This window comes from Embiotoca jacksoni, unplaced genomic scaffold, assembly GCF_022577435.1.
Source record: "Embiotoca jacksoni isolate LCO1_2020_lvr unplaced genomic scaffold, fEmbJac1.0.p SCAF_28, whole genome shotgun sequence".
Taxonomy (NCBI): domain Eukaryota; kingdom Metazoa; phylum Chordata; class Actinopteri; family Embiotocidae; genus Embiotoca; species Embiotoca jacksoni.
The window spans coordinates 5,084,462-5,107,605 of record NW_027185379.1 but is presented as its reverse complement, the minus strand read 5'-3'; the positions used below and the strand labels follow the sequence as shown (position 1 = coordinate 5,107,605).

The following is a 23,144-nucleotide window of genomic DNA, read 5'->3' as shown; positions in this document are numbered from 1 at the left end:
CAACACTTAAAAGTCTAATTTCACTGCATTTATTGTTTCCACATTAGAAACTGGTTTATGTGAGAACTGTTAGGTTGTCTTACAAATTCAATCATACAATGTACCATGATAAAAAAAACAAAAAAATAGAAAGAACTCAGAAAGACTAGAGTTCAGGAGCTCCACATTATTATTATACAAGGTCCTTATACAACACATCAACCTAGACAATTCCTCATAAAAGAGGTTAAACAAGGTGGTTTAAAGGGGTATTTCCAAAGGTTTTATACAACATCCTGACATCTTATTACTAAAAAAAATAATTAACATATTGAGAAATGATTAAGAATACCTGATTAACATATGAATAAATGACAACATATGAACTTGCAACTGAGTTTACCTTTACAATATATGCATGGCCCCCAATAATTTGTATTTCGAGTTTAACTGTAAGCTGATTTACTTATTTTTATTTCAAACGTAAGCATAACTTGTGTCTAAAAAGTAGAGAACAGTCGAACAACTCAAGCAAAGTGAAATACTGTAATATCAGACGTGAATAATATCTGGATATCAGACAGCAGTTTAACAATAAAAAACATGCAGCATATGGTTGTGTAGAAGCTGTTGCTGATTTCAAATGTCATTTCAAACACACAATAATGAGTGCAGCCAGGACTGTTTTAAACATGAATGATTCATGTTGCCACTTTTTAGGTTCAAGACAATGATGAGGGATGAAAAGGAGCAGATGTTGTATGTCAGTTTAATGTGCTGGAATGCACAGAAAATAGGATGGCATATTCATCAGTACAAGAATATCATACACAGTCTCAAAGATAACAAGTGTCAGCATCATCACAAACTTTTGTGATTTCATTGTTGCAAAAGGAACAATTGAATAGTTTAAATCACATTACAATAATAAAATACCATATATTATTATCTCACGTGTCTCTAAATAAAGCCAGAAAAAGGTGTAATATGTGTTATTTTTGTAGCGTCATGTATTTAACCTGATGATTGTTTCCTGTACAAGCCACAGAGAACGTAATATTTCAATGCATTAAAAAACCTCTTATCTCTGAGGCCATAAACGAGAGGACTCAGACATCTCGGAGCAAGAATAAAAGTGATGTAGTTAAAGTACCTGATATAAACGTATAACATGACATTCATCTGAAGCACAGCAGCCTCTATGAATGGGGTCCACAGCTGGATGAGGCAGAGCAGCAGCTGGAAACCATGAACAACCACTGTTCTGAGTCCTTTCCCTGTTGACTTTTTATTGTCTCCTGATGCAGCTTTGGCCGCTTTCAATATTTGAACGTAGGAGAAAACAATGATGATGCACATGATCAAGAAGTAAAACTCACTAATAGCTGACCTAAGATGACTCTGCCACCTGTGGAAGATGAGCATCTCCACAGAGCAGACTCTGTGTTGTTTATAGAAGCTGAGGGGTGCTGATGCAAAGAAGATGGAGACAAAAACAATACAAGGCACAGAGCTGAGGCAGTGAATGATGAGGACACAGTGCAGAGCGCTGCGTGTGGTGCACAGCTCTGCATGACGCAGGGGCATACAAATGGCCACGTAGCGCTCCAGGGTCATCGCTGTCAGAGTGACCGGTGTGACAAATACATACAGATACGAAACAATAAATATAATGAGACACAACCACATCTGCATAGTCAATCGAAAATAGTTCAAAATGAGCAGGACATTGGTCCCTGATAAAAACAGGGAGTCAGACAGCAGTGTAATTGCAAATAAGATGTAACGCATGCTTGTGTAGAAGAAAGCTTCCATAAAAAAAGTTGTGATGAGGAAAAGGTTGATGCAAAGGAAAACTGAGACCAGCACCTGAACTAAAACGACCCGATAAGGGTACCTTGACAATTCACCACCATTCAGGGAGTTATTGGACGCCATATATTTCCCTGTTGTAAGCAAATACTAACCGGTTTTATCCACTGCTGCAATTTCTAGAAAGACACATCCAAAATTCAGGAAACCCTTTATGGCTGAACAGTTTCTAACTATTAAATCTAAAACCAAAGTCTCGGAGTGTCTGTGGCACAAAGTTAAAAAAAGATCACTTGTAAGACCTTCATGGCTGCAACAGTTTCTGTTGAGGAAAACAAGAACAATATATGTTGTAGAATAGAAACATTGACATATATCTACTATACATTAGACAGAAATACATCAAGAAGTCAAAAGAAGCAAGAGACTCCGTTTACCAAGCAAACCCTGGGGAAACACGACTCGTGAGCACAAACATCCTCTGCTGAGCTGTTTGCAGCCATCAGAGAAAGAGCTGCGTGTGAACACTTTATAGGGCAGCAACAACACAAGAGGAACACCAAACTGAAGATTTGGTCACCACTGTGTCATCATCGCAATGTGCATTTAGGAAATATTGTCCCACAGAAATAGAAACTAATCAAATATGCAACAACTGTAATTATCAGCCCTGCAGGTTTAACCACAGAGTTCATTGTAAAGCAGATAGACTTTTTATCTGATCATGTCAGAAGGTAAAAGTGACACACAAAGGTGGAGAAAAACCCCAGCTGTCGTAGAGATGAACGAGAAGCCACGTCATTTAATATGTGCAGCATTTTTGTTCAAGACAGTTCTCATTGTAACAAATGAATGATATTTTTTGGTACTGGTTTCAAATGTTAGTACAAATACACAACACCGAGTCCAGCCAGGGCTGTTTCAAACACGAGTGATTCATTTTGCCACTTTTGATGAAGGATTGAAAAGGAGCAGTGTTCAGTGTGTGCTAGCCGTGCTGCTGGAGGACTTCTGGGCAACCAGGCAGACATTTCACTGCTGCGGACCAACAAGAGTGTGCTCAGGAGAGGAGCTGCCTGCATCCGCTTCCTCAGGTAGGTTAGCATCACCTGAAGATTCGTTAGTGGCATTTTTCACCACAAAGAAACTAAAAACCTGCTTTTTTCTGTTACTCCTACAGCAGCTTTGGGAGCAGGAAGCCTGGAGTTCAGAAGTTGAGGGAATTGACGAACCCCACACACAAAAAATACAACACTTCACTCAATGCAGAGTCCACAGATAAAAGATCAGAGGATTTCACGTGAACACATTTTAGGGTTAAAGTCACATTAGCTACTAAAAAAAAGTGAACCTGTTTAATTATCACTCTGTCAGGGAGGCTACACCTCCCCTGAAGTCATTGTTTTGAGAATGACCCTGCACTGTCCCTGACCGTCTGCCCCCCCTCTGTTTGCTAACAGGCCGTGCACTCTCGTATTGCCTTCCAAAGACGCTATTTAGCCACACTGGGAAAACTGACCACAGCAGAAGAGGATTCGCTGCAGCAGGCCATCAGCGGCTGGCGTGCAGAGGTTGGTGTGTGTTGCTGAAAGCACCGAGATGTTCTGGTGAAAATACCAAAAACCACACATTAACTGTATTAACTCTGTGTCTTCTCCCCGACAGGCCAGTGAGAGACTAAATGAATGCAAACGATATGAATCAAACTGGATCAATGCTGTTAACCTGTGTAAACTGGCAGCAGAGGCAGCGTACACTTCAGGTGAGTAAAACGTGTGCCTGAATTCCTGTCAGACTAGTGTCTTTACAATGATTGCATCATCTCAGTCTTTATGAGTGCTTTCTTATGGTCCACACCGAACTCTCAAACTCAGAACGCTGTTATGAAAACCTCCTTTTGCATCTGTGTGTTCCCAGGAGCGCAGCAGGCGTCCATCTCAGCGAGGACAAACATTCAGGTGGCCCAGTCGCATGTGGAAGAAGCACGGAAACTGTCGGCGGATGCAGAAAAGAAGCTGGCAGAGATGAAAGTAGAAGAGATCCAGAGGATGGCAGAATACGCTGCCTTCCTGGACAACAGTGAAGAGCATGAGATGCAGGAGGCCTATCTCCGAGAGGACTGAGACGATGAGAGATATTTGAAAACAGCGGGGAGAAAGGCATGTCACTGTGCTGTTGATTTCATAGTGATATGGATTCACCTTTATAAACATTGATCTTTTAACAACTTTTGATTTCCAACTATGGCTTCCTATTTGAGACAGTGAGATATTTTCATGTTTGTATTTACACCCAAAATTACTTAATTTGGGAAAGGAAATCAACCAATTGCATTTTGGAAATATTGACTTTTGCATGAATCATTATTTAAAACTATTTATTTGATAAGTCAATGTCAGCAAATGGAATTATAGACTTTCCTGTACATGTTGCGTTGCAGTGGTTCTTGTTTACTGTTGGATCACAATGTATGTTTGCCGTAACAAAGACATTTATTTATAAAACTAGTCTGTCCATCATTGTTTTGTCACTGTTAATAGCAAAAAAATAAAATCTGTGTATTTGTTTTCAAATGCGTTGTGGGTCTGTGTTTGTTGCCTTTCTACAGGCTGAAATCCTAAATTACTGTGATATTGTCATGCACATGCACAACCCTGGACAAGATGAGATTGTAATCTCAATACACAAACATAAAGTGGTTCAGCAGTAATTAAAAGATAACTTGTGCTATATATGTACACATATATATATATATATATATATATATATATACTCGTTACATATTTTGAGTTCCTGTGACATTTTCCTCATTTTCAGTTGCGTAAAGTGATTATTTTGATTAAATTGAACTATTTGGTGGATTAAGAATTAAGCAACACTTAAAAGTCTAATTTCACTGCATTTATTGTTTCCACATTAGAAACTGGTTTATGTGAGAACTGTTAGGTTGTCTTACAAATTCAATCATACAATGTACCATGATAAAAAAAACAAAAAAATAGAAAGAACTCAGAAAGACTAGAGTTCAGGAGCTCCACATTATTATTATACAAGGTCCTTATACAACACATCAACCTAGACAATTCCTCATAAAAGAGGTTAAACAAGGTGGTTTAAAGGGGTATTTCCAAAGGTTTTATACAACATCCTGACATCTCATTACTAAAAAAATGTATTCAGATATTGACAAATGATTAAGAATACCTGATTAACATATTAATAAATGACAACATATGAACTTGCAACTGAGTTTACCTTCACAATATATACATGGCGCCCTATAATTTATGCTTAGAGCTTAACTGTAAGCTGATTTACTTATTTTTGTTTTTATTTCAAACGTAAGCATAACTTGTGTCTAAAAAGTAGAGAACAGTCGAACAACTCAAGCAAAGTGAAATACTGTAATATCAGACGTGAATAATATCTGGATATCAGACAGCAGTTTAACAATAAAAAACATGCAGCATATGGTTGTGTAGAAGCTGTCTCTGATTTCAAATGTCAGTTCAAAAACACAATAATGAGTGCAGCCAGGACAGTTTTAAACATGAATGATTCATGTTGTCACTTTTTAGGTTCAAGACAATGATGAGGGATGAAAGGGAGCAGATGTTGTAGGTCAGTTTAATGTACTGGAATGCACAGAAAATAGGATGGCATATTCATCAGTACAAGAATATCATACACAGTCTCAAAGATAACAAGTGTCAGCATCATCACAAACTTTTGTGATTTCATTGTTGCAAAAGGAACAATTGAATAGTTTAAATCACATTACAATAATAAAATACCATATTTTATTATCTCACATGTGTCTCTAAATAAAGCCAGAAAAAGGTGTAATATGTGTTATTTTTGTAGCGTCATGTATTTAACCTGATGATTGTTTCCTGTACAAGCCACAGAGAGCGTAGTATTTCAGTGCATTAAAAAACCTCTTATCTCTGAGGCCATAAACAAGAGGACTCAGACATCTCGGAGCAAGAATAAAAGTGATGTAGTTAAAGTACCTGATATTAATGTATAACATAACATTTATCTGAAGCACAGCAGCCTCTATGAATGGGGTCCACAGCTGGATGAGGCAGAGCAGCAGCTGGAATCCATGAACAACCACTGTTCTGAGTCCTTTCCCTGTTGACTTTTTATTCTCTCCTGATGCAGCTTTGGCTGCTTTCAATATTTGAACGTAGGAGAAAACAATGACGACGCACATGATCAAGAAGTAAAACTCACTAATAGCTGACCTAAGATGACTCTGCCACCTGTGGAAGATGAGCATCTCCACAGAGCAGACTCTGTGTTGTTTGTAGAAGCTGAGGGGTGCTGATGCAAAGATGGAGACAAAAACAATACAAGGCACAGAGCTGAGGCAGTGAATGATGAGGACACAGTGCAGAGCGCTGCGTGTGGTGCACAGCTCTGCATGACGCAGGGGCATACAAATGGCCACGTAGCGCTCCAGGGTCATCGCTGTCAGAGTGACCGGTGTGACAAATACATACAGATACAAAACAATAACTATAATAAAACACAACGACATCTGCATAGTCAAATGAAAATAGTCCAAAATGAGCAGGACATTGGTCCCTGATAAAAACAGGGAGTCAGACAGCAGTGTAATTGCAAATAAGATGTAGCGCATACTTGTGTAGAAGAAAGCTTCCATAAAAAAAGTTGTGATGAGAAAAAGGTTGATGCAAAGGAAAACTGAGACCAGCACCTGAACAAAAATGACCCGAAAATCGTACCTTGACAATTCACCACCATTCAGGGAGTTATTGGACGCCATATATTTCCCTGTTGCAAGCAAATACTAACCGGTTTTATCCACTGCTGCAATTTCTAGAAAGACACATCCAAAATTCAAGAAACCCTTTATGGCTAAACATTTTCTAACTATTAAATCTAAAACCAAAGTCTCAGAGTGTCTGTGGCACAAAGTTAAAAAAAAGATCACTTGTAAGACCTTCATGGCTGCAACAGTTTCTGTTGAGGAAAACAAGAATATACGTTGTAGAATAGAAACATTGACATATATCTACTATACATTAGACAGAAATACATCAAGAAGTCAAAAGAAGCAAGAGACTCCGTTTACCAAGCAAACCCTGGGGAAACACGACTCGTGAGCACAAACATCCTCTGCTGAGCTGTTTGCAGCCATCAGAGAAAGAGCTGCGTGTGAACACTTTATAGGGCAGCAACAACACAAGAGGAACACCAAACTGAAGATTTGGTCACCACTGTGTCGTCATCGCAATGTGCATTTAGGAAATATTGTCCCACAGAAATAGAAACTAATCAAATACGCAACAACTGTAATTATCAGCCCTGCAGGTTTAACCACAGGGTTCATTGTAAAGCAGATAGACTTTTTATCTGATCATGTCAGAAGGTAAAAGTGACACACAAAGGTGGAGAAAAAACCCAGCTGTCGTAGAGATGAACGAGAAGCCACGTCATTTAATATGTGCAGCATTTTTGTTCAAGACAGTTCTCATTGTAACAAATGAATGATATTTTTTGGTACTGATTTCAAATGTTAGTACAAATACACAACACCGAGTCCAGCCAGGGCTGTTTCAAACACGAGTGATTCATTTTGCCACTTTTGATGAAGGATTGAAAAGGAGCAGATGTTGTGTTTAATGTATTGTTATTAAACGTACAGAAAATGGGATCGCATAATTATTCCAAGATAATCACACACGTCAGCATCCCCAGATTTAAATCATTTTTGTTGCTGTTGCAAAATAATCAGTTAAAGAATTTGAAATACATTAAAAAATATCAGTAAAGGCCGAGACACATAAAAACAAGTTTGATTCAACGTGTTTGTTTCCTGGACAAGCCACAGAGAGCGTAGTATTTCAGTGCATGAAAAAACATTTAGTATCTGAGGCCATAAACGAGAGGACTCAGACATCTCGGAGCAAGAACAAAGGTGATGTAGTTAAAGTACCTGATATTAATGAATAACATGTAATCAATCTGAAGCACAGCAGCCTCTATGAATGGGCACCACAGCTGGATGAGGCAGAGCAGCAGCTGGAAACCATGAACAACCACTGTTCTGAGCCCTTTCCCTGTTGACTTTTTATTCTCTTCTGATGCAGCTTTGGCTGCTTTCAATATTTGAACATAGGAGAAAACAATGATGATGCACATGATCAAGAAGTAAAACTCACTAATAGCTGACCTGAGATGACTCTGCCACCTGTGGAAGATGAACATCTCCACAGTGTTGTGAGTATATGAAGAACTCTTAATCTCTGATTAAAAATTCTTGTCACTGAATTTCTTCAGTTTGAAAGTTCATCTCTCTCTCGTATGTTTCAGCACTCTTTCTTTACACTTTGCTGTTCAGCTGCACACATACCTGCAGTCCAGTGCAGAATAAGAGTTGGGCAATCGAAGTGAGCCACATTGGACTTCAGCTGAGAGATATGTGGATATATTATGTCTTTCCACTGTCAAACTCAACATATAAAATAAAATGTTTAACTTCCATTTTTATTCATGTTGTTTGAAATCAAACAAGTTGAGTTTAAACATTGTTTAAAACGACAAAAAAAAACAACACAAGTGGTTTTTCACAATCTCCAAGTTTACTTATATTACCTAATAATGATGAAACTTCTGTATCTGATAGTTTGTTGTGCCGTAAAGTTTGGTTTGTTGTCATTGTTCGGTCTGTGCTCTGAGGGAGCAGCAGCAGAGGCGTCAGGAGGGATTACTCCACTGATGAGTGCACTCCTGCACTGATGAGGTTGTGGTTTGTTTTTCTCCATGTGGATTTAGACTCCAAACAGAGCAGCGATGTTAGTGAGCTGATCATCACTATTCTCTTATGGCCAACGAACTCCTGTGAAACTCATTAAAGGTGGTGGTTAATTGCTTCATTAATTATTTATTCAGTCCCCTGTTGGTGTCGGCCCTGAGTGAAGATGGATGACACAACAGGTTAAAAAGTTGTAGTTGGAAAACTATTGATTTCGTTTGAAGTTTCAGTGAGTACTCACCATTGTTATCAAAACTTTTATTGACACGCTTGTATTGCAATTGGTCACACTAAACTTTGGTGTCCACCTTGAAACTGAGCTGATTGTCGGGTGGTGCTGATCACTTGACGACATGTGTGAAGTGTCCATGTTTTAGACACAACCTCTTCTGTGTGGTGACACGAAAATAGCTCAAGATCAGCAACTGATTTGTTATAATTAAAATCAAACAATCAGACAGCAACGTGTTGGAAAATAAGACGTAACGCATGGTGGTGTAAAAGACATCCTCCATAAAAAAAAAAGTTGTAATCGGCATGAAGTTAATGCAGAGGAAAAGCGTCACAAAAATTTAAACTGAAATGACATGATATGCAGGGCTTCGCCTGAACGACTGACCAGCAGCCAATGAGCTGTTGTCCGCCATACACAGTATTTCAATGTTGAAAGCCACGATTCCTCTGGCTCTGAGGACAAAGCCAGCATATTTAAATCATGTATTATTGTCTTCACTGTGTCACTTAATAATCTGAAATACAAACACACATCTGCAGTATTGTACACACTCAAACACAGCATGAGATCACTACATGCAAAAAGTGATGGAAAAAGTTTGTGACTGACACCAAAAGTTTAGTTATTCTCGTTAGTTTTCAGCTACTTGGCAATAAAACTGTTAATAAAACACAGTTTTTCTTGGATTGACTCATCAATTGCCGCTATGAATCCCTTATCTAAAATATTCAACATGACATAAACACATCGGCAGCTAAAAACGTTTTTCACTGATAAAAATCAATATGAAAAACATTTTATTTTAGCCCACGATTCACTAATTAATAAATTATCTAAACATTAATGAATTTTTTTTTTTTGCCTACTAAGCAATCGATATCTGCACATATAAGGATGCAGTTATACACCAGTTAAACTGGATTTCATTTTTAGTATTGAACACTGTATATTTTACTTTTAAATGTTTTGGAAAATACTTTGTTCTTGCTGCACTGTACTGTGATGACACATGTTCAACTTTTTTGGCCGGATGATCCTGCGTCTGCCAGAGATGAGCCAACACCGAGGCCTCATTGAGATAAATGTGAGTGTAAAACACTCTTGGTGAAAAACATATTCTGAAGGGACCCACTTGTCGTGCAAAATAAAGGAATATTACGTATAAAGTGGATGGTAAGTTTTATTTATAGTGTAAAATCGCCATGAAACATGGTCATGATCCACACAAAAATAGTCAATAAAATAAGGGAAATATTAAATAAAAAATTTTTTTACTGCCTAACGGTTGTATGCCTCTGCTAACTGCTCAAGCTGTAGTCCAAACACATATAGATATTGAACTCAGTCTCCTTGACCTTTGACCTCCAAAATCTAAACAGTTCATTGCCGAGCCAAAGTGAACATTTATGACAAATTTGAATAAATTTGTTCACAGCGTTCACAGGCATTGGTTGATGTGAGGAAAGAGTGACTTTGACCTTTGACCTTTACATTTCAAAATTTGATCAGGTCATTGTTGGCACTCAGTAAATGTTTTTGCCAAATTTGAACAAATTCCCTCAAGTGGTTCTTGACGTATTGCTTTCATAAGAACGGGAGGGACAGATGAGCTGAACACAGTGAATTTGAACTTTGACCACCAAACTCTAATCAGTTAATCCTTGTTATCAAGTGAATGTTTATGCCAAGCGCAGCGCCATAAAAATGCAAACACTAAGAAAAACGTCATCGAAATATCAATGTCAGGACCCAAAGAAAGAGAACAGCAAAGGGACTTAGATAAGATATAAATATAAGATATGAATACCTGTAAAATGTCAGTATTAAAGGACATTTTCAAACAACATGAAGTAGAGAGCACAGCTGAGCAGACAACAAGATAACTGATAACTCGTGTATCTACTGAGTTGTTTGAGCTCTTATTGTTGTTTTTACACCGAATAAAGTGAACTGTATTGTAATGTCGTAAATAAAATGTCTGTATGAATGTGTGCATACACACATTGAAAATCAGTCATGTAAATTAATAAATGAGTATTCGTATCTATTTTTATTTTTATTTTTTCTAACTTTGATCATCAGGGACTTTTACACTCTTGTCTTGGCTTGTTTTTCATCAGATGATGCTTTCTTCATGATGATGATAATTAGTCAGTTGTCTACAATCCTGTGTGTATTAATACACTCCACTGAAATTCATTAAAAGTGATGATTAATGGCATCATTAATTATTTAAAGACTGCTCTGTTGAAGGGCTGTTAATGAGGACATGTGTAACTGGAGGAAAACAACCTCACAGGGAATAAAAAAAAAAAGTTTTTCAACACTGGTGACACAACTTTTAAACACAATGTTTGTATTTGATGTCGAAATAGAAGCTAAAATTTCTGAAATAACTAGAATTACCGCCTCGCCGTTTTTTCACCTCTACCAACAAGACAAGTTGCAGTTGATGTCCATGTCTGTCCAGACTAACATAATATAGACTTGGAAATAATTATTTTATGTGTTCACATCATGTTTAGCCAATAAACCTGACAGACTGCAGATGTTGCTTCAAACACAGATGTTAGGTTAGGTTAGGTTAGGTAGTTACTTTATTAATCCCCGAGGGGAAATTTTTTTCGCTACAGCAGCATACAGAAGCAACAAGATAATAATAGAACAATAGAAAAGCAATAACATAGCAGTAAAATAGCAGTAAAAAATATAAAATATAAATATAAAATATAAAATGCACAGTATATACAGTACAGTATATATCTATATATATTATATACAATCTATATATATTATATACACTTACTTAGGAGAAGCTTCAAATTCTAAATCCTGGACGCTTCACACAAATCTTCATCCTAACTAAATGAAAAATGTTCACAATAAAAACAGTTTCAAGGTTTATACCCGACCTCTGAAAATCTAATCTATTCATCCTTGAGTCCAAGGGGACATTTGTGCCAGTTTTTGAAAACATTTCTCGAGGCGTTGCTGAGATATTGTGTTCATATTAACGGAACAGAGGTGAGGTCACAGTCACATCGACCTAAAACGTTAACTTGAGTCCAGATCAAGGCTTGTACCAAATTTGAAGAAATTCCCTAAAGGCATTTTTGAGATATTGTGTTTACAGGACGAGCACGGATGGACGTGAGCTCGCAGTGAACTTTGATCTTTGACCCCAGAAATCTAATCAGTGCATCCAAGTGAACGTTTGTGCTGAATTTCAATTCAAGTTTCAATTCAAGTTTTTTTTATTGCGCCAAATCACAACACAAGTCATCTCGGGGTACTTGGTATGGTCCTCACAACAGAATCTTACAACAAGGTGAAGAGATTCCTTCGAGGCGTTCTGGAGATATTGCGTCTGTGAAAATGGGACGAGCAGATGTACAGGAGGTCACTGTATTCTTAACCTTTTGCCTTTGACCGTCATAATCTAATCAGTTCATCCTTGAGTCTTTGTGAACATTTTTGCCAAATTTGCCTCTTCTCTCTGTGGTCACGGGCAGATTTCGATGGCCATCTAAGCGCCCTAAAATTCGCACGGTGCCGTTTCATCTTTACATGCCTCGAAGTTAAAATGAAAATGCTTGTGAGGAATTTGAGCTGTGTACCCAGGTTGACCAGAATTTCATGGAAAATTAAATTGAGGGACTACGTACAAAGAGATGCAAGAGGAAGAGATGTGCAAAAGCCCCACAGAGACATTAAACGACTGCAACAAGATGCAAATGAAACACAAAGACACAAATGACACGTCTGCTTTCACTGTAGGTGGCTTCAGGTTGTGTAAGAGAATTCGGTCTGTGCTCCGGTGCCCATGACTTGTAAAAATGTGCACCACTGCATTTTAAATTTTAACCCTTAAAGAGTTTCACCTTTTATTTGATTTGATTTATTTGGGGCTTGATGTCCTGAAGAATACAACCTCCACAGGGAGAGGAAACAGGAGAGACAGATCGAAGCCCAACTAAATCTGTTTATTTGCCAATGAACACACCAGAGCGTTTAGCTGGATGTTGTCGCTGAAATTATATTTCACTATTCCACCACAAGAGGGCAGCAGTGTTCAGTCACTCGTAACTGACTTCTACAGATGTGCACAGATGTTTCAAAGAATACAAATCACTTAAACTGGAATTGCATTAATTGTTCCAGAGTTTAAGGTGGTGAAAAGAATTGCATTATGTTTTATCTGCTAACACAAGAGAGATGGTCACAATTTGATTAGCAGGAAGTCATCAAAGAAATGCGGTATTTCCATTCCATAGTTGTGCATTTACATAACTGTTCATTTAAGTGAGAAAGACATGTAGATTAAGGCAGAGATTGAGGAAAAGCATTAAAAAAAAGAAACTAAGAAAGAAAAAAATCTGATTCGTAAGACTTGCAGGAATAAACATACAGGACAGTATTTGAAATGGAAACACTTTTGCAAACAAAAAGATACGATCATGATTAATTGTCATAGAAGTGAGGCGGCATTTATTTGTTTCACATACCTGTGTGTTTATTTGATTTTGTTCGGTTTTATTCGACCCTAGCGGATTACGGTAATGCACTTGCATTTGTTGTTTTTTTTTGCCAACCGTCAATAAAACATCAGGAAGAAAGCAAAGGAACCTTTGCTCGATGAGACGGACATTTTATTGTAACGGACCAACATGGCCGCGCTCCGGAGGGGGGCAGCGTATCTCGGTTTCCTCAGGTAAGATGTTTGTTGTTGTTTTTTTTTTTAAGTCAAACGACGTTATTCTGTTAGAAACGGACTCTTTCACATAAACACGCATCGTTAAAAAAATAAGCGTCCCGTGAAAATGAAAGCCGTCGAACATTTTAATGTTTTGGATGATAAGCGTCAGCAACAACAACAGGAAGTTATCGGACCTTGAACTTGCTTTTGTTTACCTTAAATATACGATAAAAAAAATAAATCAGCATTTTTTTTAATTTTTTTAAATGTACAGCATTTTACAACGATGTTCAATAAGAAACGGCACGCGAGTAAACGCGTTTGTCTGCCGGCTCTTCGAGCTTTCGTCGCCAGATTTGACTTGTTTTTCAACTAAAAGTGTTGATTTGTTTTGTTCAGGACTTCAGCTCGTACTTTGTTCAGCAGCAGAAAACCCGCAGTCCGTACGGCGGGGAGATGGAGGGGCGTCGCGTCCGCGGCCGTCGTCGGCGGCGGACTGTGTGCGGTACCTTTCAGACAGGTGAGCGAGTCCCCCCCCCCCCCCACCCACCCATCCCCATCCAAAGCGCACGGGCGGTCAATCACGGGCGCGCGTTTGTGTCCCCGCAGGTGGACGAGCTCTCCCGCGACTCCCTGATCAGAAGAGCAGCCTCTCTGGTAACGGACAGCTCGAGCACTTTTCTCTCTCAGACCACGTTGGCTCTCACGGACGCCATCACGGACTACTCCAAAGTAAGTATTCACACCTTCAGGTAAAACGCTTGAGGTTTGTTGCCCAACTGTCCCCCCCCCCCCTTTTCATCCGTATGGAAACGAGCTGGACGACACAAAGGTGTGTTCTTCCCCCCCCTGTCGATCTCCACCTTTCCAGGTCCGACCGGCCGTCTTGTTATTCACCGGGTGCTGCCGGAGCCACGCTGAGATGCTTATTTCTTCTCCTCCCGAGGAAATAACATGTTCGCAGTGTTTGAAGATCCAATAATCTCTGAAGCGTGTGAATTGCAGGAGAGCCAGTAAAAACAAAGTTGGTCAAAGCTGTCAGATTGACATTTAAGAGGTGCTTCGACCAATTTGACCTCGTTTGGATCCGTGACCATTTGCTCTGTTAAATTTACAGCGTCACGTGTTCATACAAACTTGCGGTACCCGTTTCAAATTAAAAGACCTCAAGTGTTTCGGTAGACAGAAACCCTTTAATTCTTAACAAGGCTTTTATTGTGAAACATTTTCAGGAACATGTTGGGACTGAAATCAAGACAATGGCACTTCAGATGAGTAAAGATAATCTGCCGCAACATTAACCAGAACAGCTGTAATCGATGCCAAGTGTTGACAAAACACAAAAATCCTCCCGATATGCTACTCCGCCTCCGTCGTTGATCTTTGCTGTTAAAAGGGAAGCCGTGTGTCCTCCCTGTGTTTGCCGACAGGCCGTGCACACTCTCATCGCCCTCCAAAAACGATATCTGGCCTCTCTGGGAAAACTGACTGCAGCAGAAGAGGATTCGGTCTGGCTGGTGATCATTGGCCAGCGAGCCGAGGTCAGTTTACGTCGTCATCTACGGTGAAAACTAATTCAAGAAAAAGCATTCAGTGGTTTGTGTAGTTCTTTTAAACAACAAAAAAATATGACGGGGACTTGCGAACCCTACAAGGAAACGGGGGTGTTGTGTGTGTGTGTGTGTGTGTGTGTGTGTGCGTGCGTTTGAGTCCAGAACTGGGTTTTTTTTTTTACGATTCTCTCTGTCCTGACAGGTGAACGACAGACAGGAGGAATTCAAGCGTTTCGAGTCGACGTGGGTCAGCGCGGTGAAACTGTGTGAAACGGTAGCCGAGGCGGCGTACGTATCAGGTGTGTGAAAGATCACGTCCGGTGGGCGAGCGTGGCTCGACTGGCTGCGTGGTAAAATGGTCGGGGCGTCACGGTTTGTAGTGTCGAGGCAGGTTTTTTTTTTTTTTTTTTTTTTCCAGGGCTCTTGTGATGATGAATAAAAGTGTTTTGCGTGTTGCTGTTTGTGTTCGTTCCCATTCTGCTGCTGTCAGCGTTACACTTTGGACAGCGTGCGGCTCGTTTGCCGTCACTCCGCGGGGCTTTGTGTCAAACAAAATGGAGATGATGGACAAGAGCGCCTCTTTAATGACCTCGCCTAATGTCTGAACCCGAGGCGGTGGTGTGTCAAGTCTTTGAACTTCGTGCTTTGCATCCGTTTGTTTTCAGGAGCTGAACATGCGTCCGTCACGATAAGAATGAACATTCAGGTGGCCCGGTCGCTGGTGGAGGAGGCACAGAAACTCTCGCTAGATGCAGACAAGAAGTTGGCCGATACTAAAGTGATGGAGGTGGAAAGGATGGCACAATATGCTGCGTCCTCAGGGAGCAGTCATGATGAGGAAGAGATTCCTGACGCTTATCTGAGAGAAGACTAAAAAAAAACACACAAAAAAAACACCAACAAGTAGCAATGATGTTTTTTTGCTTTTGGGAATTGAGTCATTGTGGGTTGTTTAAGTTTATGTGCTTGCATCAATGCTGCAAAGGAAATCCAAACAAATTTGAATATTTCTATAATTCAGGAACTCCTTTTAAGCATTTGCTCATGTCAGAGTATTTATTTGATAACTGATTATCAGCCATTTATGTTCTCTTTCCACTATTTGTTGGTTTGTGATCTAACCAGCACCAGATTTCTGTGTTGTCATTATTCAATGCAATAAAGACTAGTGTAAAAACAAAACTGTAATTTTTCAAATTCATTTGTTGTGATGGATTCAAATTTCTTACAAATGTTCTGATGACATTTTGGTTTACTTAAAGAATAGGTTCGGAAACTTTTCCAACCATGAAAGTCTATATGTACCAACTAATTCCTCACTCACCACTTCCTATTCTAAAAACTTTAAATGAACCTTGTAGCCATTTCAAAAAAAGTATTTCTCTTTCCACTTAGTATTTCAATAATTCACAAATTGTCACGTCAAAATGAAATGAAATGACAATTTTCTTCGACTTGTGCCAGTTAAGAGCTCAGTTGTTAGGCCTATCAGCAAGTACCACCAGGGGGAGCTCGCGTACCATCAGTGGTACACTTACCATGGTTTGGGAATCACTGCTTTAAGGATTTAGTGCACAGTTGCCCCAGTTCTTTCCTGTGAAGGGCCAAAAAATAATCTGAAAGGAGCGCTGGGGGGGGGAAACAAATATGAAATTCTATTTCATAAAATATATATATATATATATATATTCCTATAGTTTTTTAAACTATAACATTTTTTTGTCTTAGATATTTCTTATATATATATATAAAAATATATATGAAATATCTAAGACAAAATTGCTGACTAATGAAAAAACTATAGGAATCACTAACAGCACAGGAGAATACCACCTTTCTTCGTAGATAAGACGTAGGCCAATGTATTTTAATAGGGAAGCTTGACAGCACTGTGCTTCGCATTACCGTTAAACGGACACAAGGTACTGTTTAGCTGCACAGAATGTATGATTCATTCCAGTTGGGATTTTACAGCACTTATAAATATAGAGAATAAGCACAAGCTGTTCAAATGTCATGGTGGGACAAAGCAAAGAGGGTTTCGGGCCAAACTTGATCTGCCAGCTCCAAAGTGGGCTATTGTGTTCCTCTGGTTTTTTTGTTTTTTATGTAACATTGTGTTGATCCCCAAAAAAACCGGAAAAACATTTGATTTATGATGAAATTGGAGGGAACAGTGTGTCCACTCACATGAATTTCATAGGATGAGAGTTGTTGTAAACCATATTTTTTCACGCTTGTTCTGACTGTCAGTGTGATTGTTCTGTTTTCCCGTGGTCACCTATTCTGTTTCCCAAAATGACCAGAAGCCACTTTGTAAACACAATAAACCGGCCCACACAATTGGCAAAGTGACAGTGTTTGGGAGGTACGACATTTCTCGTTGGTGCAGTTGAATTATCCACAGATTCCCGCTCGTATATTTAAGACCATCTTTAAAAACAGGGTTGCATTGCTCGTTGTTTGTATCTCTGTTTTTCACTCAGCAGCTTTACCTTCACTGCAAATTATCCGTGTCCTCACTCTCCCCCGTCGAGCTTTTAGGCCTTTTCTCAACCCCCCACCTCCTCCCTCCTCCTCCTCCTTCGCTGTCATCACTTCATCTACAGCATCACATCTGTCCGCACGGTCATAGAACACAAAACAAACTGGGCCACCCCCCCATCCTCCTCCCCCCAGCAGCACGGACAACTGGAGGGGTTGGGATGTTTTTAGAAGACGTAAAATGGAAAACTTGAACGACTCTACAATAATCGGATAGTTTTGCTTTCAGGAAGTTGCTAAGTGATGAAGGCTGAGATTTGGTTGAACCTGAAAGTGAGATGAATGCACAGTGACCTCACATACATGTGGAGAGGGGGCAACTTTACTTTGGACCAACTTTCAAAATCAAACCAATGATTTAGAATTTCAGACAGTAAATCACAAAGTTATTCTGCTAAAATAGAACTTGCCTTTGTTTTGAAGCTTTATTCCAGCAGATGGCGATCCAAACCAACTGCTGCACATTTTCATTTTCTACTTCTGCAGTTCTTCCATTTATTGCATCTGCAGCATGGCAGATGTTTTCCCATATTTTACTTTTATTTCACCCGATCTGACCAGTATTGTTTTGTTTGGTGTTCATGGCTGTAATTAAACTGGGAGCCCCAGATTGTTAGAGAATCATTAATGCATACTCTTGACACCTGCTTTTGCATGTGGCATTTCTCTAAACCAGCGTGTGCACAGACAGTACAGGACGATTCTGCATGAATTTAGATTCGTTTGAACTCCAAACGTTGGCACTTTCTGTTCCCACTTGTTTGTGTGTTTTGGGAGTAAATCAACAACTGGAAAAACTAAAGTAGCATTTCAAATATATGGACACGTACCTGCAAGTGTATCACCAAGTCTATGTTATGTAGCTTTACTCTGTCAGTCAGGTGAACATGCTCTGTAACAGGTTCGCTCCTAATTGTCTGCATGTATACCCTTCAAAGGTCAGTGTGTACTGCTGAGGGTCATTACAGGGGGAGCTCATTATAGGGAAGACCTATGTGGAGCTGCAAACACCAGTGTGTAGCGTCAGCAGTGAGGTGACCTCTCCCTTAGATGCTCAAGCCTTGGCAGGGGATGGGACTGTGAGTGTGGTTGGAGGGGGCGTGGTGGGGGGCGGGTGCGGGGGACGGGGGTTTGGAGGTGTGCAAGGACTGGCTCACCAATGTGACTAGTGAGGAATGTTGTGTTTAACAAAGGCTGTTTTCACAGACTGTAAAACCAAATGTCCCAGACAGCCCGTGTTGTGGATGTGCACCCACTGGTCACAGGAGAGGTGGTGCCAGTGCAGCCTGGCCTGCCTGGAAGAAAATGTAATGGCGCTTACCGAGAGGTATTTTCGCTGCATGAAACGTTAATGAAGTAACCACAATTACAAAAGTCATGGGCCATAAATGCTCATAAACTATCAAGAGCCGTTGAGGGGGCTGTTTGAGCATCCGGTAGCGTTATGTATTTCATATGCCAGTGGTCTGAAATAAGCCTCACTGAAACTGTTTCACTCAAATTCTTGATATCATTAACACATTAAATGTTGGGTGGGACAGAATAAGAAGTGAATTATCGTCTCATAAAGACACGATTCATCTCACTGCACTAAGTTTACTGTTCCAATGCAAAGTGACCCAGGAGGGGAGATTGATTGATGAAAAGGGCAGCACTTTCACCTGGGGATTTATAGCTCTTTGAGGATATAAATAAACCACCAGAGGGTATAAAAGCAGGGTGTATAGTGTAGTGACACATCATGGGTCATGCTTTAATCACAGTGAAGCTGAGCTGTAGTGCTGGGAGAGGGGAGAGGGGGGGGGGGGGGGGGGTTAACATTTTGCAGGAGATGGAGGCTCCCTGCAGAGTTCACGTCTCCCGTTGAGGAGTCAAGGCTCATGCAGACGTCACCGCAGAATGAAAGCAGCGGCTTCAACGTGAGGGAGCCACATTGAAACGAACATTTTTGCTTATCTTCGACGAATAAATATGATGTCTGCCTGAAACTGCTGAGGAAGCAGGTTTATCAGTTCAAGCTTCAGTGTATGATAATAGCACTGTGCTGCACACAACGACGGATTCCTGAATGTGTAAAAGCTGTAATTATCTCAAAGAAAGGAACAATGCAGGAGTGTTTCATTGCCACTTTGTTTTAGGACGGAGTAGTCACAGTATTTTTCAGCACTTTCCTCTCACGCGTTTACTTTGTCCTTCAGCAGCTGACCTCCTGGGGTTTATATTAACTTTCACATTCACTTCCTTGTTTTCCCCAGAGTTTTAGAATAGTTTTATAACACTGGTTACACATTATTGTCAGTAAAATATGTTCCCCAACCTAATTTCTAGCACAACTATTAGTGACTATCATCATTAGATTCGCAGGGTATTTAATTACAAATTTAGATGAAGATTCCAGTAGGATTAGGCCTGATTAATGGTACAAAAATAATCGTATTTCTCTTTTGTTGCTTTTTTTGTTTTTTTCTTTACCTATACAAGTTCTTCCATTTTACCACATGTGGTAAATAGACTAAAAAAAATATGTACATTTTCATTTTATTTCACAAGAATGGTCATGAAGTGATGAGGAAAGCAGCATTTATATCAGTTTACAATTCAAGCTCTGCATATGAAAATGTGATCTATAAATAGGCCGGGCCTGGTGGTGAGAGACTGCAGTGTAACCAGTGGGCTGCTGGTATGATCCCCACAACACCCGTGGGACCTGCCAAAAGCAGATAAAGGTCTCCTCAAGCACCATGATGAGCCTTTATCTGCTCATTTGCTGCTCTGAAGATGATAATCAGGCTTGAAAAGTAAACAGTTGTTTGTGCAATAAATGTCTTTATTGCAGTTTTGTGTGCAACTAATGCCTGTTTTCACAAGTTCAAATGCCTTTGGAACGAGGGAATTCCCCACAGATTCAATTACAATTTCACTTTCATTTTATTATTTTTAAGAGAAAGAGAAAAAAAACTCCCACTTCTACAATCGCCATGTGAGTTATATAATATCCTTATATTGCTTTCTGTAAAATGTGTAAGCATTTGCTAGAAATAACTTGATGAAGCAATTTTTTTTAAACTCCAAATTACATTTGCAAACAGTTATTTAAAAAATGATTAACAAATCAGAATATTAATATGCTGAAGCCACCTCAAGCCTTTGGGCCCACTTTGTCCAACTGCTAATCGAGCCTGGTCTCTGTCCAGCAGGAAAAGTCCTCTCCAATTAAAAGGTTTAGTAGCAAGTAAATATTTTTCATCCTCTTTTTTTATGTCTTAAATCATGAGTGTGAAAATGATTGTGACTCCTTATACTACAACTACTGTTACTACAATACCAACAAATACCCTTACATGGCACATTATGCAGAATGACCTGTTGCAGAATGATGTCCAGTACTGTGCAAACTCTCAAAGCATTTTACATGTTTAATACAACCGGAGAAGCATGAGATTACGCCCAAATTCATGCTGCGGCATGACTAAAAGAGCAAACATACAGCCACTATCAACGACAAAAGCAAGAAGGAGCCCTGCAACAGATGGTGCGGCCCCCACAGAGCCCTGATATCAACATTAGGGAGTCAGTGTGGAATTACACAATGAGGCAGAGGATGCTGAGACAGCTTTAATCCACAGAGGAACTGTGGTAAGTCCTCACAAGATCGTGCAAATACCTTAAAAAGAGGAACTGGTGCTGTTTGAGAGGCAAAAGCTGGTTACACCAAATACTGAGGACCTCAAGATTGTGAATAAACTTACTAGAAATTAAGTCATATATGGCAGAGGTGGAATGTAAGTTCATTTACTGAAGTATATAAAATGTATAAAATTATTCAAAGTTTTCTATTTCATGCAGCTTTATACATTAACTCCACCATTTGTCAGAGACAAATACTATTCTTTTTACTTGACTACATTTGTCTGACAGCTTTAGTTAGTTACTTTTAAGATTACACATTTTCACATTTGTCTTATCCAGTGAAAATAACGTATCTCCAATTGTGTTGATTTTTGGCGGCTTCTAATACTAAAGGATTCAATTTGAGAACATTTCTACGACATCTTGAAATAAATAATTGAATTAAAAACATTTGGATTTGCTGAAGATGTATCATCACAATGCTGAAAACGGAGCTCGCAGGACAGTGATGCCATATAGGTTTATCTTATAGAATATCATACACAGCTGCAGATTAAACTCACCGACATGAAATAAAGTAGTTTAAAAAAAAATGTGCTCAGTATAAAATACAACATACACGTTATTGCAGTACTTTCACCGAAGTGTCTGAAAACTTCTTCCGCCCCTGATATCAGTGGCGATGGGGAGGGGGGGGGGGGGGGGGACCATGTGCGTGAGTGCGTGCGTGCGTAGGTTTACGTGTGTTTCTGTTTGTTGTCCTGCAGAAGTGGTACAGCCCACGCGGATCGGTCGCTATGGAGAGCAGCTCCCCAGGAGAGAGAGAGAGAGAGAGAGTTAGAGAGAGTTAGAGAGAGAGCAGGAGGACGGACCGGAGAGCGCCGCTGCGCACACACACACACAAACCATGGAGAAAAGAGCACCGCGCAGGGGGACTTCGCCCTCGCCATCAAACGGACTGCGACTTTTAACATCCATTTTCACCTTGTACGGACTTACGGGTGAGTGAACTGTTCCGTCATTTATTATTATTATTATCCCCCCCCCCCCTCCCTCCACACACCCTCCGCGGGGCTATACTTTTAGGGGCAAGAAGTTGCGGCGGCGCCGCTCGGAGGGTCCGTCGTTAACGCACGCCGAAGCCGGTCGGTCGGTCCTTGTCGAGTTGGACTGGGCTCGTTCAAACCCAGCTAGGCTAAGCTTAAACGGGCTGCTCCCCGTCTGTCTGCAGCTCCCCCCCCCCCCCCCTTTCACGTTACCGTTACGGTGGTTTGGGAAGTAGCTGCCGGCGTCGGTTGACCGTTAGCTGAACCTCGTCTTGACTTTTCCCATTTGAATATAACTCGTTAAAGAATCGTTATCTTTAAACCAAACAGCGAAGTCATTTATAGTTTCGGCTCCCAATGAGTCCGGGAGGTAACTCCAGGTTTTGGGGGGGATTTCTGCGTACACACTTTCTGGCAAACGTTACTTCCAATGTGTCACCGCGTGACTGAGCTAACATCATTCAGGGAGTGTGTTTGTTTGTGTGAGACAGAGACACAGAGACAGAGAGACAGACAGAGAGAAGTACCGGCTGCTTCGTCTCCCTCTGTGATGGCTGCAAACCCATCGAGCAGCAGCGCCGGTTCGCGGTGAGCAAAAATAGAAACGCGATGGAGTAATGTGGGTGTCACTTATGGTGAGCAAAGAGGAGCTCCTTTGTGAAAAGTTTGCCAAGTGGTTGGTCACAAATGGAGGAGGTGGAGGTGGGGGTGTGGGTGGAGGGTGGGTGGGGGTAACCGCTGTGATACAGGAGGGGGGGAGATGCAGCGCAGACTCCTCCGCTTTGGGCGTGAAGGGGTGGCAGGGGGAAATTAAGACATATTTCAAGAGAGGCACTGCAGTCGCCGAGTCTCTGGAAGTATT

The 23,144-nt window shown here is 40.3% G+C and overlaps 5 protein-coding genes and 1 pseudogene across 6 annotated transcripts in view; 3 read left to right on the top strand and 3 right to left on the bottom strand.

Annotated features, from left to right (window-relative positions):
* Nucleotides 1-993: 993 nt before the first annotated feature.
* LOC138205226 (odorant receptor 131-2-like) lies at nt 994-1,917 on the bottom strand. Its single transcript, XM_069160986.1, has one exon. It carries the CDS (start codon nt 1,915-1,917, stop codon nt 994-996), a length of 924 nt encoding a protein of 307 aa, XP_069017087.1.
* Nucleotides 1,918-3,248: 1,331 nt separating this feature from the next.
* On the top strand, nt 3,249-4,364 carry LOC138205379 (diablo IAP-binding mitochondrial protein-like; the record flags this gene model as incomplete). Its single annotated transcript, XM_069161354.1, has 3 exons — nt 3,249-3,362; nt 3,457-3,553; nt 3,709-4,364. Coding segments are annotated over 3 exons (417 nt in total), but the record flags the coding sequence as incomplete, so codon positions are not given.
* A 1,301-nt stretch (nt 4,365-5,665) lies between these two features.
* LOC138205225 (odorant receptor 131-2-like) lies at nt 5,666-6,586 on the bottom strand. Its single transcript, XM_069160985.1, has one exon. The coding sequence runs from the start codon at nt 6,584-6,586 to the stop codon at nt 5,666-5,668; it is 921 nt and encodes a 306-aa protein (XP_069017086.1).
* A 1,037-nt stretch (nt 6,587-7,623) lies between these two features.
* Nucleotides 7,624-9,225, bottom strand: LOC138205224 (odorant receptor 131-2-like; annotated as a pseudogene).
* A 4,237-nt stretch (nt 9,226-13,462) lies between these two features.
* LOC138205378 (diablo IAP-binding mitochondrial protein-like) lies at nt 13,463-16,244 on the top strand. The gene is made up of 6 exons (XM_069161353.1): nt 13,463-13,524; nt 13,909-14,029; nt 14,119-14,241; nt 14,940-15,050; nt 15,265-15,361; nt 15,728-16,244. The coding sequence occupies exons 1-6, from the start codon at nt 13,481-13,483 to the stop codon at nt 15,934-15,936; spliced, it is 705 nt and encodes a 234-aa protein (XP_069017454.1). The 5' UTR covers nt 13,463-13,480; the 3' UTR covers nt 15,937-16,244.
* Nucleotides 16,245-22,054: 5,810 nt separating this feature from the next.
* nectin3a (nectin cell adhesion molecule 3a) overlaps nt 22,055-23,144 on the top strand; it is a 31,731-nt gene continuing 30,641 nt past the window's right edge. For both annotated transcript variants that reach the window (XM_069161310.1, XM_069161309.1), the window contains exon 1: nt 22,055-22,237. In XM_069161310.1, coding sequence (XP_069017411.1) covers nt 22,144-22,237 — 94 coding nt within the window. In that variant the 5' untranslated portion in view covers nt 22,055-22,143. The remainder of the gene's footprint in view (nt 22,238-23,144) is intronic.